Below are 16426 nucleotides of genomic sequence, written 5' to 3'. Positions count from 1 at the left end.
CGTCTTATAAATGTTCCAACATCCATGCCTATTTATGAGTTTAATATCTTCTTAGGCATCTCGCTGAGCAGCTACTTTAAATTTTTAGTTGAATCCAGTAACCCATCAAGCAGATATTACAGTTTATGAAAAAAACATGGATGCTTAGCTAGATATTTCAGACATGAAAAATCTTATGATCACTAAAGAAAATATAATACTTTAAGAGATCTTAAAGTAGTTATTTCCTGAATGTCTTTTTTTCTCCAAACATTAGACGAAGTTGCATTGTTTACAAAAATTTATTCATACAAATTTTACACACTTTATATAACAGTTATCAAAGTCCTAGTTATAGATATCATGTGTGTAATAATAATTGGTTAAGATGTTTTTATAATCAGTTGCACACAGAATAAGAGTTTCAAGACTAACATCTACCTAAATTATCACTATATCATATCTGCTCCAGTTTAGTAAGGCTCTTGGCATTTCTAAAAATTATACAAAAGATTAAACTGGGTGATCACTGTAAATGCTTGCAACTAGCCACGGGAACACTAAATTAGACTTCATTTAAAAAAAAAAAAAGGCTAACTAGAACCCTATTTCACCACTAAGAGCTGACACAAATACAGAAAACTCTGCCCATTATCCAAGAAACAAATAATTAAGACTAAAATGCAAGCCGATGTGTTGCAGCATTGTAGGGCCACTAAATAGCCATCTGTGATTCGTGGCGATTTAAAAGGCGAAGAAAGGCACTAACGCTGCAAACTGCATCCCATGTCACATTGCCTGAGGAGACTGCAGAATTAAAGAAAGATTGATCCTGTACATAGGACTCGGGCATAGATCGAATGCCTCTGTGCTTTCACTGTTTGCAATGTGATCTCCTGGCAGCATCCATCCCGGCTGGGAACGCAAATCCAATTCTGTTTTCTTTGATTTATGACTTCATACTGATCAAATCCGTGAAGGAAAAGGAAAGGTCCTTTAAACTTTACAAGCTAATGTTTAATCTTTACTTTCTGTTCCGAAAGAATTTGTGCCTGAAATTTGGGAATATGGCTGGTTTGCCTGTTGTTACTTGATCTGGTTGCTGGGTGAAGGTTCTTTTGTTTATAGAGATTACTCAATATGTTCAAGGAATTGATAGGAAACAGACAGACATGCTTTCTGTAATCAAGAAAGGATACAAGGGAAGGTTGTCAGGATCTGTTAGAACTTGTTTTACCTCACTCTTGACCACAAATATAAGATAGTACTCATACATTAGAAGATGAGGTTTAAATGATTTATCAGTTAGCAAAACTGAGCAACATGTGAACACTACACATTCTAATATGACAAAGATTGGTTTTATGAAATAAATTTTACTAAGCAATAAGCCATAATGTAGAAAAATACATTTTACCTACAAACTCAATAAACAAGAAACAAAAGATTCATATTTAGTGCATAATTACTTAGTGGCAACTTCACAGGGGTTTCTAAACTTTACAGTAAATATTTGCATCAAACAACAAAAAAAAGAAAGAAGCATTCACAAGTTATTAAGAGAAGTGAATGAAAATGGTAAACTGGTACTTAAACAGAGCAAGAGAGTGGGAAGGAGGAGTCTTCAGAACGCCACAAAAGAAAGGGGAGGCTCTTACAGAGCAGGGTTCAAAGGGGAGGCCATTTCACAAGATGAAAAGCATGGACAGCACTGGAGAAAAACACATTGTACTTTGCAACCATTTCCAATACCCAGTGCCCAAAATCAGTCAGGCAGGGGACAGTGGGACAGGGCTGCCCCCTAGCATCCCAGCTTTGGGGCAGCCCCAAATCAGTCCCTCTTCAGGGTCCTCCTACTGCCTTATGCTCTGCCTCTTCCAACATACATACCTATACTTTCTTCACTCTGTTCCAGTTGCCCTAATCTTGGAATACGGAGTTCCCTGGAAGTACAGAAAAGGGAGATTCCTGTCTTAGTCTCCCTTCTCTGTACAATTCCTCAACTTTTCCCCCAAGGAGTGGTGTGTATTCTGGGGAGAAGCACAATTTGGATCGAGCTGTTGTTTTATTAGGAGAATTTCCTTCTGGGCTGAGAGTCTAAAGAGAGATAAATACAGATAAAAGTAGAATCAAAGAAAGCAGAAGTACTGGAATTGCCACCCAGCAAAGGGGACAGTGCCCAGTGGAGTTCAGCTGGGAGTGAAGCAGTCTGCCCCAGAGACTCACTGGGAAAGAATGCCATTCAGCAATTCTCCCAAATCATTACCTCGAAATCTCCCTGGAGCAGGGCATCATTGTTTATGTACAGTAGCAAATGGTCAGTATTAATATCTTCAGGCCTGTCATGGATAAAAATACTATCCTTTTAATTCCAGTTTACAAAAATAGGAGTAATATTCAAAACAATGATTGTCTATTTTTCTATTTATTTTCTATAAAAACATAAACAGCTCAGGCGAATTTTCAATCCTTGTGCACACTTTGTATGAACTGCTCTCTATACTTATATATCTTAATATATATTTATAATATATATCAATAATTGGTCCACAAAGTATATCTGTGCATTCTCTAGTGCTTTGTAAAAAGAAAAACAATATTATTATCAAAATATTCATTTAATGGCTTTACTTCATACATAAATACATGTTTGGATAGAACACATGAGCGATGACTGTTCAGTCAATTGGGAAAATGCCTTTTCATTGAGTCAGGGCTGTATACACAGGGTGGCTGGTAACTCATCGCTACAAATACGCTATTCGGCGTCCTTTGTTTTTAACCCTTTGTTTATACCTTTTCCCTAGGACCGCCGCCAAGTATTTCTTGACAGCCATTTGTTTCCGGTAGCGGCTGTAGCTGTCCGTGAAGATTCCGTCAGAGTGGCGCTTGGAGAGCGGCTCCGAGTCGTTCTCCGCGCCGCCGCCTTGGTTCCCACTGCAAGGAAAGGGGTCGGGGAGAGGTTTGCAGGGCGGGAGATACAGATTCAATAGCTGCGGGGTGCGGGAGGGCCCACCCCGCGCGGCGGCCTGTCAAATTTTTAAATAAAAACTGGCAAGGGCTCTCATTTCCCACCGCAAGGCTTTCCAGGTGCAGGGGCCGCGAAGCATAGAAAACCCTCTCTCCCTCCCAAGGATTTCCTGGCATGAAATCTTCGGGGTGGGGCCCCCATAAGGTTCTGGCCCAGGGCACGCGATTTAAACCTAACCTTCTCCAAACGCTGCCCTTGAGATCTAAAAATCCGTGCTTTGGGGCTTAATTGGCCTAAAGTGCTCCTCTCCCCATCTCCCCCCACCCCCCAACCCCACTTAAAGGGAAAATATCCAAGAGCTCTGAATGCCACATTGGCTGCTGCCGTGGAATTTTCATCGATCCCGCAATCCCTAGTCAGACAGCAGTACTCCTCTCCTTCTGCACACTAAGTTGAAAAACGTGATAATAATATAAGTCGACAGGCTGCAGGCAATATTTTTCATCGCATGAATTATTCATTGCGAAAATGTAATCTGTTTTCCCACGGGCTTTATTAAAATATTGCCTTCTGCTGAGACGTGCTCCAAGCAAACCCTGTGCTCTGGGTTTTCTGGCACGAGTATGCACTGTTTGCCTAAGTGTGCAGATTTGAACATTTGTTTCGATTTAAATTTACAGAAAAAAGAAACGTTGAAAAAGTCATGCTTAGAGAAAATTAAAACAAATCGTCCCGGGAAGCTTTAAGGGTTTAAATGACTGGGACCGAGGGATTGGTTTCTTTTTTTTCTTTCTTTTTTTTTTTTTTTTTTTATTCAACACTAGACAAACTCCCCCGTTGTCTGCCCTCGCGAGTTATCTCCTGGGATCTCGCCACATTTAAGGTCCGACCTCAGAATCCACGCCCGCGGCCGGGGTTGGCCCCCAGAGGCCCCAAGTGCGGGAGCAACCTGGGCACATGTGCACGCACCGACGCAGGACCCGCACCCCTCTAGCTCGCCAGCGGCCGCGACACCCCATCAGGCCCGCGTCCACACGCGCGGTTAACCATTTCGCGAACTCTTACCCTACGCCCTTGGCCACAAGCGTCTGCAGGTAGTTCCTGGCGGACAGCTGGTCCAGCACTCTGCGGTAAGCCTTGGTAAGGATTCCGTGGGCGACATCTCTAACAGAGAGCAAAGTGCGCATCGGTCCCCAAGTGGCCGCCCCGGGTCTCCGCCCTCCCCCACACCGCTGGCCAGGCCCGCCACTTGGCGCGCTAGGAGACGGGTGGAGAAAGCCCCAGAAGCGCTCTATGTCCTGAGGGGTGGCAGATGTGGAGCCCGGGCACCGCACCGGCCAGGACGTGCACTCACTGTCATCCCTTGGGCTACCGGTACCGTTCAGGTCCCCCGCAGCCGACCCGCTACTAACTTTCTGTCGCTCTCCCGGTTACCAGCCAGGGAGAAGAGAGGCTCCGGGGCTTTTATGAAAAAGAACCTACTCTGTGGGCCTCCACCCTTCCCCTCCCGCCAGCTCCTGGGGTGCCCGCCCCCCGCAGGCCGCGCGGGCGATACCTCCTCCCCGCGGGGTAGTAGAGCGCGTAGGCGTCGCGCAGCGCGGAGGCGGGGCTGCCGGCGCCCGGCGGGTCCGAGTCGTAGAAGTCCTGCAGCGGGTTTCCGTCCTCGTCGTACGCCTCGTCCTCCGGCCTGTGGGAGTAGCAGGGGCAGAGGAGTGGTCAGTACAGTCTCTCCCCGGCTCTTCGCGAACCCAATAAAAGGGGCATGTATTGATCTTTCTTCTTGGCGCGGTTCCCCACGGAGAACTGTCTCTTCTTCTGGGACAGGGGTGGGGCTAGAGGTAAGATGAGGAAACTACACCCAACAGAAGTTCCCACCCGGCCAGGCGCTTGCCCACTCCACTCTTGGGTACAGGTCGCCGTACAGAGTCCCGGCCTCAGCGAGCACTGGGAAGCCAGAGGCGTCTCCACCGAGCGCGCACACCTAGCCACCATGAAGGACCGCCCCCCTCTGGGCCAGCCATCCGAGCCTCCACCCTCTGCTCCACAGCCCCCACCCCCACCCCGAGAAAGCGGCGGCAGACTGTGGTCAGGGGCCCTGGGCTGATAAGGGTTAGCCTACGCCGGGACCCGAAGGAAAGGCCGGGAGCGAAGCGGAAAGGGTGGGTGAGTGTGGTGTGCGGAGAACAATTCCGGCTGCCACCCTTCGCCCGGCCCCTGAACCCTGGGGAGCTCTTCCTCGCGCAGATGTAGGTCACGGAGAACCTCCACCTTCTATTCTGGGCTAAAGAGGATCTGGCAGGAACATGAATAATAAATGGCCCTAAACTTAGACGATTTGGCGGCAGTTCATTCTATGGCGTTTCCGCGCTCTTCGGCGCCCCTCGCCCCAGGAAAGTGCCAGGCACTCGGGACTTTGAAACTGTTGGGGTGAAATAGGGCTTTAAAATTCACCAAATAAATAGTTCCCGTTAATCCGTTAGCGATGGAAAGGTGGGGGTGGGGGCAGAGAGGGGGGCAGTTGAGACCGAAAACTCAACACTGGGACTCTGAGACAGAGTCAACAGGGGATTGAAAGCCCGCAGCGGCCTCCTAGTCGCTCTTGCCCTGCTCTATCCTTGTAAGACAGGGAAAGTGGGTTGAAACGCAAAACCTTCCTCGTGTTAGGATGCAGGAGACTCTGAAAACCGCGCAAGAAAGTAGCGCTCTCTGGGATGGGTTACAGTGATGTACTTCGTTACTTCGCTGTCCTTTCCTACATCCCTGGGGGAGTAAGAGCAAAGCAGACACATTCTTCCTGCGGCCCCGCGCCCAGCCTTTCCTAGGCTATGGATCTCGGCTGGCCCAGCCTGCCGGGAGTACCCGAATCTTTAAGGCCGGTTCTATCCCTTCCTTTCCCCAGATGTGAAATCTTAAGACAAAAGCCAGACACTTCAGGTGAGCAAACGCACTTGGGCGCGGCTCAGAGCACAGCTACCAACAGAAACGTGCTCCCAGCTTCCCCGAGCCCGCAGCACCAGGGAGTGTGGTGGCTGAGCTGCAAAGCGAGATTCCGGGCTCCAGCGGACCCGCCGCGGACTCTGGGGCTCCAGCGGGGAACCCAGGCTGAGCCAACCGATTAAAAACGAAGGTTTAAGAAAAAATAGACAGGGTTACTGCAGCCTGGAGTGGAAAGGGCTGTCCTTGCGATTCTGCACGCCTGCTTTGCTTTCTCTTCCTGCTCCTTTGCATCCGTTTCAAGCGTTTTCCCCCTCTCTTGCAGACTGATTTTTGTTCTTCCTTCTCTCGAGTCGCCTTTCCTCACCTATATTCTACCTACACACCCCCTCCCCAAGATAATCTAAGACTCAAAATGCAGTTGGTAAACGTATCACTTGAAAAAGCTCTTCCAGTGGGGGAAAAAATCGAATTGAAGTGAGGAGAGAGAGGGAGACTCCGCCCCGAAGGTCCAGAACGAGCCGTAACAAAGCAAAGTACAAGGGAGCCTCAAGCTCAACCCCCGGGCCTAGTTCAGGAAGCCTAAGTTAACCTAACTCGCTCTAAGAATAGCGACAAGTCAAGCTTGGGTCCTCGCCCTGCCCCCCTTCCGCGGGCGGGGCTGGGGGAGGGTAGGTTTCTCCAGCCCGCGGAATGCGCTGGCTCCACCCGGGCCCCTAGGTTGCCGGGGGCTGGAGGAGGGACACGGATCTGCCTCGGAGCCTGCGAGGCCCTCGGGCAGACCTGGGTCAGGGACCCTTGGCCGGGTCCAGTCTGGCTGCAACGCACTGGAAGCGCCCGTAGAGACGATCCCAGCTGGGACGCAGGAACTGCGGGAGGGCGACCACGAGGAGGCGTCCGGGGAGGGGAAGCCCCAGCCTCAACTCAGACCCGGGAGCCAGCACCTACCTGATCCCTGGGAACTGGAGTCCGGCAGCGGCAGGTGAGCAGTAGACGCTGCTGTGCATTATTATCCCGTAGACCAACAGGGCCAGTCTCGCTCCGCTACACATGGTCATTCTGCGCAAGATGGGAAAGAGCGCACAGAGCCGTCAGAACACCCCTGCCCTTCCACCCTGCAGCCCCCAAGAAACTCCCAGAACTGGGGGAGGGACAGAGCAAAGCTCTGGTTCCCTATGTTGATTGCCGCTTAATTACAGGCTGAGCGTACTCTGCCACGTCCCTCTCCCCATAGTCAGAAAAAAAAATTGAGGTGGGGGTAGTTATTTCTGCCCAATAACTCTCCCAGACCTGGTGCGAAGGAAAGCTAATTCCTACCCTGATAACCGCTAAAGAATCAGTAGTCAAGTGACTCGTTTGGTTTGGTAAGTTTTTTTTTTTTTTTCCTTACCACCACCCAACTCTTACCGCTGGTAGAAGAGGGTTGGTTGCCAAGTAGGACGGCGGGCAAAGAGCTCCTCCAAGTTTCTGCGTTGAAGTCACAACCCCCGAGGCATCACCGACTGGCGCTAGTGTCTGAAGAGAAACGGCAGGAGCAAGCAGGAGCAGCAGGAGGAGCTGGAGGACTTGTTAGCTGAGGCCAGTGTTCTGTGCAAAAGTTTGTAGACACAAAAGAACTAACAGGGAGAGTGACACAGAGAGAAGGGGGCGAGAGGAGAGAGGTAGAAGGAACTGGAAGCGGTGAGCTTAAGTGGGGGAGGGGAGCAAAGTGGTTGCAAGACCACCGGGAGATAGAAGGAAGTACTTAAGGAAAAGAAGGAAAGAGAAAGAAAGAGAGAAGGGAAGAGGCCGGGAGTCTGTGGGAGCCGCCCGCCGGGTCAGGCAGCTGCTCGAGCCGGCAGCGCCTTCTCTGCTCTGAGGTCCCTCTGATTGCGTCTGAAGCTGCGGCTTCTTCTGCTGCTGCCGGTGGTTACAGAGGTGACCGGCCCTCTGCTCCTATTTATATGTGCAGTTAGCAGATATCTATCCGAACATGGTTTTAGAAGAGGCTTCTTTGTCAACATCTGTCTGCCTATGGCCTTTAAGTAGAGAATATTTTGTTGCACTGTTGCGCTCCGATTTTTATTCATGAAATGACTTCCTTTTTTTTTCAGTCACGTAATGATCGGGTATCAGAAAAAGACGTCAGCATCCTAGTCCCTCAAGGAACATATTAACTATTCTGTGCTGTCCTCTTGGATGATAAGATCCGGAGTCATCGACTTCTCATAAACACCTTTCACTCATACAATCCAATTTTTAGAAGTCCAATTATTTTGATGGTTTGCAATTTCACCCATTTCTCAAGGATAGGTAGAGTTCACAGAATTTCAAGGATGATAAAAGTCATGTTTTAACTATGTCCCTACTATTTTGATTTACTTTTTATCAAGCCCCAGCAATCAGCAATCTGGTCTCTGGAATTAAGCACCATCAAGCTTTCCTATTAATAAATTTAATTTAGATCTCCTAATTTCTTGCGTATGTTCTTTCAGATAGACAATTAAATGTGGAAGTCGTTTTGTTTTTAAAGGGAAGTCTTGGAGAATTTGCAGTAAATCGCTAATGAGTCTGGCTGTCCTTGACAGCCTGGCTACAAGTAGATTGATTAGAGTTAAAGCTGCGTCCTGAGCGAGGCCTGTGGAGCTGTCCAGGGTCTTGGTGCTGAACTATTTGGCCACAGATGCTACACATATTGAAAATTGCCACTGGTTTAATTTTTTCACCAGAGACTCTAAATCTGAAGATTTGGCAGTGGCACCATTAACATGGCGATTTATTGCCCATATCAAGCCGCTATTCAGATTTTTCTCCCCCACAGCAAGTGTCTATAAATGCCCTTAATACTGAGAACCATCCTACCCCTGCCTGCGTCTGAGTAAAGAGCATTCTACATCTCCCCTTAGTCTTGGTTTTTGGATTTCTGGATGGCCTATTTGAATGCCTTCATGCTTTCTCTGGCTCTTAGTGGTTTTTTAAACTGTGAAATTGTTTCCACAAAAAAAGTGAAATTTTAGGATTTGAGAGTAAGAAATAAGTTTTTTCCACTTTATTCACAACTTGAGTTCTATTTGTGAAAATATAGAAACTTGGAAGGCACAAGAATTCCCAGTACAAGTTCACTTGCTGAGGATTTCTAACAGGAATCCCTTAGTTGGGAACCGTTAATTTTTTTTTTTTGACTGAAAATGACGTGGGAAGAGAAAAACAATAAGGAAAGACCACATCTACCCACAGGCTTCCAAGTCCCTGGGTAATTTAAGGAGATTCATAATTTCAACTCCAGTAAGAAAGCTAGGGTCTATTTCTTTTAAACAGGAAATAGAACCGTCAATACCATTAGTGTGCATATTAATTATTTGGATGTTAAGCCCAAATTAGAGGAAATGGCAATTTAGTTGGAGTGTTTCCTGTTACTATGATTTGGATATGGCATTCAAAAAAGCTATATTAGTTCTGCATGCTTTTTCTAAGACAAAATTATAATGCTTCTCATCCAGTGCTCATTTCTTTCCCGCTCTCTTATTCTAGATTTAATACTTCCCCCAAGAAGACAAAGTTTTGCTTATTGCTAACCTGAATGGCCAGAAACTAACTGCTTCCTCTTAGTTTATTCCTGGGAACATTCCAGATGCCTATCTGCAATAAAGCTTCAAGCCACATTTACATGAGGATGTATGTCTTTGTCTCTACTGCATGTTCTCTGCTATATGTTCGTTAATTTCTGTTGGAGTGTTTACATGTGTGTGTGCGTTTGTGTCCGTGTTTAGCTCTGCCTCTGGAGTATGCTCACACACAAAGAGCCTGCGGTGAACATGACTGGATAATCAAGCCAAGATGTCTTTCTTACTAAAGCACCCAAAGCTATTACTGACGGTGGCTTTCCTGTCTTCCGCCTTGTTTCACGTCAAAGGTGAACCCGATTAAAATCCTTACTGTTTCCTCCCACGCGAATTTTGAAATGAGTTCAATCTGTAGAAATATTTGAAAATTTCCAAGAGCCTTGTACAAATTCACTACTCATCTTTAGTAAAGGGAGCCACCATGTGGGGAGTTTGTTGACTTCAGGGCTTATTAAAGGGGGGAAAAACACAAACACCATTAACTTTGTGGGGAGGTTGACAGAACTGATGGCCTCAGGGGCCCATCTGAACTGCTCCTCCGGCTTACAAAGGCTTTGCCACTTCCACTCTTGTGCACTTAGGCACCATTGTTGTGAAACACAAGGCCCATCATTACAAAATTTCCCAACTAGAGTCCTAAATTCATTCACGGAAGTGAAAGGATAAGTAGATCATTTATTTTTGAGACTGTTGATCACTGAATTGCAGAAAATTAAGCTTTGAAGACCTATTTATTTCTCACGTGAGCTAAGGATCCGCCCAGCCTCCACCCGCAGCCACCTGGGGGATTCGAACTGGGACAGAATTGTCCCGCATACCTTTCCTGCCTCTGACCACGTCTTACTGGTTCTGCTTGATGTCCTGTGGTCAGGGAAGCTTTCTTATTCTCGAAAAATCTGGCCCTGGACTTAGGGACGCCAAAAAGGGTGAAGAAGGGGAGGAACTAAAAGTGGAAGACAGGTCTGAGAACTGCAAAAGAAAGATTGGGGCTGTACCCTGCCTCGCCAAATCCTCGGGGCGTGAAGGTTGGCCCTTTCTTCTGCCTTGAATGGAGGTGAACGTGGAGACACCGAAGTCTCAAAGACCAAAACTACTCCCCAAGAGCACTCTCTCCTCTCTCACTCCCAAAGTAGGAATTTGCTTCTGGTCTAGGTGAGACCCCTCTCTAGCGACCGGGAAGAGGAGCGCATCAGGTCGAAAATGCCAGACGGTGGTGGCTGGGAGTCGCCCCGCCCCCACGCACACTCTGAGGAGGTGTGCAGGCGGACCGCCGAGGCAAACCTGGCGGGCTGCGATTTGGTTACAAATGCAGACACCAAACCGGCTGTACTGAAGGTGGGTGTCTGTGCCAAATTCAAAAGGCCTTTTGTGAGAAGAGAAGGGGGAAGTGGGAAGGATGAGCGGGGAGGAGAGAAGGGGAGAAAGGGTGAGAGGAGACTTGGGGAACAGTAAGACAGGAGGGAAGACGCTTCCAGTTTTATACCATTCTTACCTGGCTTCTCTCCCAAAGGTATTTGTACTTCTAAAAATTCTTCTTAAATGACTTTAAGATCAAGAGAGAAAACTTTTAGACCTCCCATGTATGGTAGAAAATGACAAGGGGGAGAAGAGGAAGGGGACCAAGGGATCAAAGTGTTAGAACTCCCCATTTACAAATTACACAAAGATATTTTAAGTCTTTCCAGCAGCCCCTCCAGTTCACCTCTAACCCCAACATTTGCCAGACGAAATAGAAAAATTTCCAGGCAGCAGAGTTGTTTCTAAGGAGATGTACTAAAGAGGAGAATGGCTAAAACTGGAATCAAGTTGAGCTAGAAAAGGGAATGAAAGCACAGAAATCTTCAAAGTGTAGGGTTCACTCACCTATGTCCTCAGTCAGGCAGAGACATAAGGGTTTGTCTCTCGCTAAGCCTTGACTTTGACCTACCCTGAAGAGGCTGTTGGGAAATATTTGGTGGAAATTATGAAAGACCCTGAATTTCAAGCACAGAAAATATCAACCCTGCTTGATCACATTTAACCTTAAGATATGAAAACATAACTTTTGATTTGAAACAGTAAATGCGAGCTAAACTTCAAGCTGTCATTTCTCAGAATTGTTTTTCCTGGTCACTGTGGAAGTCTTCCACTGAAACATTGTGGAAGTTTCAGATGTTGAACCCTCCATTAGTACTTGATTTAAAGAACTTTTGCTCTTTGAAAAACTTTGGGTTCTATTTGTATTCAAACAGGAGGAATATATCCAGTATATTTACTGAGAGTTTGAAGTTGCATGAGTGAATACCTGGCATAGACAAGACCCAAGTGCCTAAGATTAAGATTTCACCTGCTTTCCTTCTGGCTTAGCAACCCATAGTACTTAAAGTCGCCAAGTGTTCATGTTTCCTCTCTTTGACTAGGTAGCTCTCCCAGTCACCCTTTACCATCATCATCCCAACCCCCAACCCCCATCATATTTGTTTTCAACTTTATTAAAGGATATGCTTGCACATAGCATCTTCATGCATTCCTAGTATTAGTAATACTAAATTCTGTTGGAAATGTCTTGCTTTATTAACTTCTAATCAGTACTTGGTATAAGAACCAGGCTATAGTAAACTTTTTCAGTGAACCAGCTTGATGCAAAACATTATCTCATGAGTGACAAAAGTAAAGTATAACACTGTATTCAATTTCACCCTGAACTTTTTCTCTTCTGACTCTTCCAGAAATGTGATGACTAATGACTCACTTCATAACGATTACACCTGTAGGGAAACCCAAATGTTCTGCAGCAGAACATCATGACCGTCACTTAATGGACTCCCTTCTGAACTCACTATGAAGTAAGGAGCTGATGAGTTTACCCATGATGTGTCATGACTTGTCTGACCTTCAGGAATTTATGCTTCACACACTGAAAATAACCAGCAAAGAAAGCCTTTCCAAACCATATGAGCAAAAGCATCTCTCTTTAATTCACAAACAGAATTGCATGTCCACAAGGCCAAGACATTATACCAGTTGTTTTAAGACAAAATGGATACTCAAGAAGCAGAAACTGGGATCTAAACTGTGCTGCACATTTGGGTAATTTGAACTGTATCACATATATGAATAACTCTCTTAAGGCCTTACTCTCTGAACATTAGTTTACTAGGTACCAAAAATATATACCTCAGATTCCACTGTGTGGCATCTGCCAAATTATCCCCAAATTTCCAGAATATGTCATAAAATTCAAGAAGAAAGTCTTCTCTCTACTTCAGTTTAAATTCTCTGCTCATATAAGGTTTAAATGCAAACAGAAACTCTTGGAGAGAGTTCAGGAAAACTATTACACTAAACGTATTTTATGACAGCTCCTGAAAGTGTTGAAAGGAAAATCTGTGTACAAACCAAAACAAGGTTTTAATGTATAAATTTAAAAAAGGATATTGTTCTATCAGTTCATAGCATCCCAAACCTCTGTCCTCTGGGTGGAGAGTCAACCTTATCTATATGTGAATACAAGTTTATTTGTAATAATTTTGGAGACTTTGTTTTTTTTTTCTTTATCCTTATTACAATCTTTGTGATAATAATAATAATAATAACTGCAAATACTTGTTAATCTTTCCTCTCCACCTAAACATATACAAGCATGATTCTAATTAAAGTTCTCATCTGTTTGGGATACTATTATATTTGACATGAGTTTACTATTTGAAAACTTCAATTATTATTTCTTTAAATGCTTTTAATTCCTTCCTTCCAAGGGAATTGCATGAATTTACCAGTTAATAACAGCAGTAATAACTGATCATTGATAATTTACCCAAAGTCACACAATTATTACATTGTAACACAGAGATTCAAATTCAAATCTTAATGACCCCAGCCTTAATGACCATAGCATAGTATGTTGGTTTACATATTTATCTTCCTTGAGTTGTTATAAATACAAATTACTAATTTAATTTCAGCTTTAATCTCTGACATGATTCAACTGAGAAGAAAGTAGTATTCTTATTGGTTTTGAAATCAAAAATTATGTTTAATGTAATAGGAATCAAATGCTATTATGATGCTCACTAAATTAGATTATGAACATATATTTATGGGATTTATTTGCAAAATAAGAACGCTTCTAAAAATATGCATCAAATTGTTGAAAAGGTAAAAAATATTACCATGCATATGAAAAAATGTTTAATAAACCTCATAATCAGGGAAATGCAAATCAAAACCACAATGAGATATCACCTTACACCAGTAAGAATGGCATATATTTAAAAAAAAAAAAAAACTAGCACTGGTGGGAATGCAAACTGGTCCAACCATTATGGAAAGCTGTATGGAGGTTCCTCAGACTACTAAAAAAGGAGCTACCATATGTATGACCCAGCAATTCCACTACTAGGGATATACCCAAAGGACACAAAAACAGTAATTCAAAAGAATACATGTACCCTTATTTTATTACAGCACTATTTATAATAGGTAAGACTTAGAAACAACCCAAATGCCAAAAATAGATGACTGGATCAAGAAGATGTGGTATACATACACAATGGAATATTATTCAGCAATCAAAAAAGATAAACTAAGGCCATTTGCAGCAACATGGATGGAGCTAGAAGGGATTATGCTCAGCGAAATAAGCCAGACGGAAAAAGAAAACTATTGGATGGTTTCATTTATAGGAGGAATATAGGGAAACCAAATAAGCCACTAGGGAAAACAAAATAACAATAAAAGACATAACAAAACAAAACAAAAATAAATGAACAACTAGGAATCAGGGACATTCTGCAGGGGAGGGTGAGGTAGAAGGATCAAATCGAGGGTGGGAAGAGCACAAGGGACTATGGTGATAGTGCATGGGTGAACTGGTAGATGAAATGACGGGGACTACACCTGAGAAAAGAAAGCAAACATTGTGGGGAAAAAAAGGTGTAAAATATATATAAATCAATTACTTTTTAAAAAAGAAATATTGCCATGCTAAGACATTATTTAAAATAACTTCTTACCTGAGAATATAGCAAAAGTTTCAGTGATGTGTTTAATAAAAAAAAAATTACCTTCTTATATCACCATTTAATACTCATTGTATCATCATCATATCTTATTAAATGTTGTGTAAGTCAATATTACAAAAACCATATGATTGCCAATGAGTCAACACTTTTGTGAGTCAAGTGTGATGATATATATATATATATATATATATATATATATATATAAATGTTTTACAAACAATACATCTTAAGCCAGTGTAAGGAAAGGGAAATTGATGTTTACAAGGCTCCTTTTAGAGTAGTAACTTGCTCTGTGTTAGCAAACATTGTTTCATAGAATCCTATTATTGCTGGTAGAGGTAGGCTCACTGTTATTTTTCCTATTTTTACTAATGACTAAACTGAGAGACTAATCTACCCAAGATACACAGCTAACATATGACACAGTCAGCTTATAAACCAAGAACTCTTTCCAAAGTTTGTGTGATTTTTCTCACTGTTTGGCCTCCTTGTTATAACTGTATAATTACCATTGTGACAGAGAAAGGAGCATCAGCTTTTATAAAAGCACATGGTTATTTAACAAAACATGATTTTTCCCCCCAATTTATTGAGACAAAATTGACATGCCATACTATATAAGTTTAGGGTGCACAGCACAGGGATTTGACTTAGATATAAAAAATTTCGATCATCTCAATAAAATTAACTTCCATCATCTCATATAAATATAACAGAAAGGAAAAATATACATGTTCACTTGTGATGAGAGCTCTTAGAATCTGTGCTCTTATTGACTTCTGTATATTCCATAAAGCAGTCATCATGTTGTAACTTATATCCTTAGAACTTATTATTCTTACAGATGAAAGTTTGTACCTTTTGACCACTTTCATACAATTTCCCTAACCCAACCCCAACTTCTAGTAATCACACATATGAATTTGAAAACATGTTTTAACATGTTTTAATTTAGTATCTAAATTATTTTAATTATATGTGTGTATATATACATACCTACATACATGTATGCATGTATACTTGCATACACACACACACACACACACACACACACACACACACACACCATCTTCTTTATCCACTCCTTTATCCAATCCACAGTTTGGCTGTTGTAAATAGTGTTACAGTGAACATAGGGTACATATTCCCTCAAATTGGTGTTTTAATATTCTTCAGGTAAAATTAGGAGTGAGAATGCAGAATCATATGGAAGATCTGTTTTTAATGTTTTGAGAAAGCTCCATTATGGTTTTCTATAGAGACAAAAGTCTACATTCCTGCCAACAGTGTATAAAGGTTCCTTTTTCTCCATATCCTCACCAACAGTTGTTATTTGTGATATTTTTAATGTGGACTTCTCACTTATGAGAGATGGTGTCTCATCATGATTTTGATTTGCATTTCTCTGATAGTAAATGATGATGAGCATTTTTGATGGCTGCATTAGCCATCTGTATGTCTTCTTGAAGACATATATTTTAGGTCTTCTGCCCATTTCCTGATTGGGTTGTTTTTTTTACCCTGTGTTGAGTTGTATGAGTTCCCTGTAGATTTTGGATATTAGTGTTCTGTCAAATGTATGTTGTGCAAATACTTTCTCCTATTCAGTAGGGTGTCGCTTTGTGAAAACATGTTTTGAAACCAGTAATTTGAACAATTCTTCTCTCTTCTTCTTGACATTTTAAAATAAGTGAAGAGGTTATGTGTAAGCATCATTTCCAAGGATATTTTAAAATACAAAGTAATTAATAAGGTTGCAATTGCAGATATTTTAAAAATGTGATAAAGTTGTAGCAGTTAAAATAGTGTGGTGCTGATGAAATAATAGATTGAAGGACCAAATATTAAGTACATACAGAAATAAACACTTATGTTATTTCCAATGTAAGGGATAAAATACTGGAAAACTATTCATTTGGAAATAGAGAAAACATATA

The 16426-nt window shown here is 43.1% G+C and overlaps 1 protein-coding gene across 3 annotated transcripts; it reads right to left on the bottom strand.

The window, feature by feature from the left end:
- Nucleotides 1–250: 250 nt before the first annotated feature.
- On the bottom strand, nucleotides 251–7705 carry ADCYAP1 (adenylate cyclase activating polypeptide 1). Of its 3 annotated transcripts, XM_037508766.2 has the most exons (8): nucleotides 7292–7705; nucleotides 6833–6943; nucleotides 4506–4637; nucleotides 4016–4114; nucleotides 2776–2916; nucleotides 2246–2318; nucleotides 1870–1922; nucleotides 251–1158 (listed from the first exon to the last, which is right to left on the bottom strand). In XM_037508766.2, exons 2-7 carry the CDS (start codon nucleotides 6940–6942, stop codon nucleotides 1881–1883), a joined length of 597 nt encoding a protein of 198 aa, XP_037364663.1. In that variant the 5' UTR covers nucleotide 6943; nucleotides 7292–7705; the 3' UTR covers nucleotides 251–1158; nucleotides 1870–1880. The 3 variants fall into 3 exon arrangements, with proteins under 3 accessions (XP_037364663.1, XP_037364662.1, XP_037364664.1); XM_037508765.2 differs by having other exon boundaries at nucleotides 251–1922; XM_037508767.2 differs by having other exon boundaries at nucleotides 251–2916; nucleotides 7292–7703.
- Nucleotides 7706–16426: the final 8721 nt, after the last annotated feature.

This window comes from Talpa occidentalis, unplaced genomic scaffold (genome assembly GCF_014898055.3).
Source record: "Talpa occidentalis isolate TD23 unplaced genomic scaffold, MPIMG_talOcc4v2.1 talOcc4.13, whole genome shotgun sequence".
In the NCBI taxonomy this organism is placed as follows: domain Eukaryota; kingdom Metazoa; phylum Chordata; class Mammalia; order Eulipotyphla; family Talpidae; genus Talpa; species Talpa occidentalis.
Note: the sequence above shows the minus strand (reverse complement) of the source record. Positions and strands in the feature narration are given on the sequence as shown.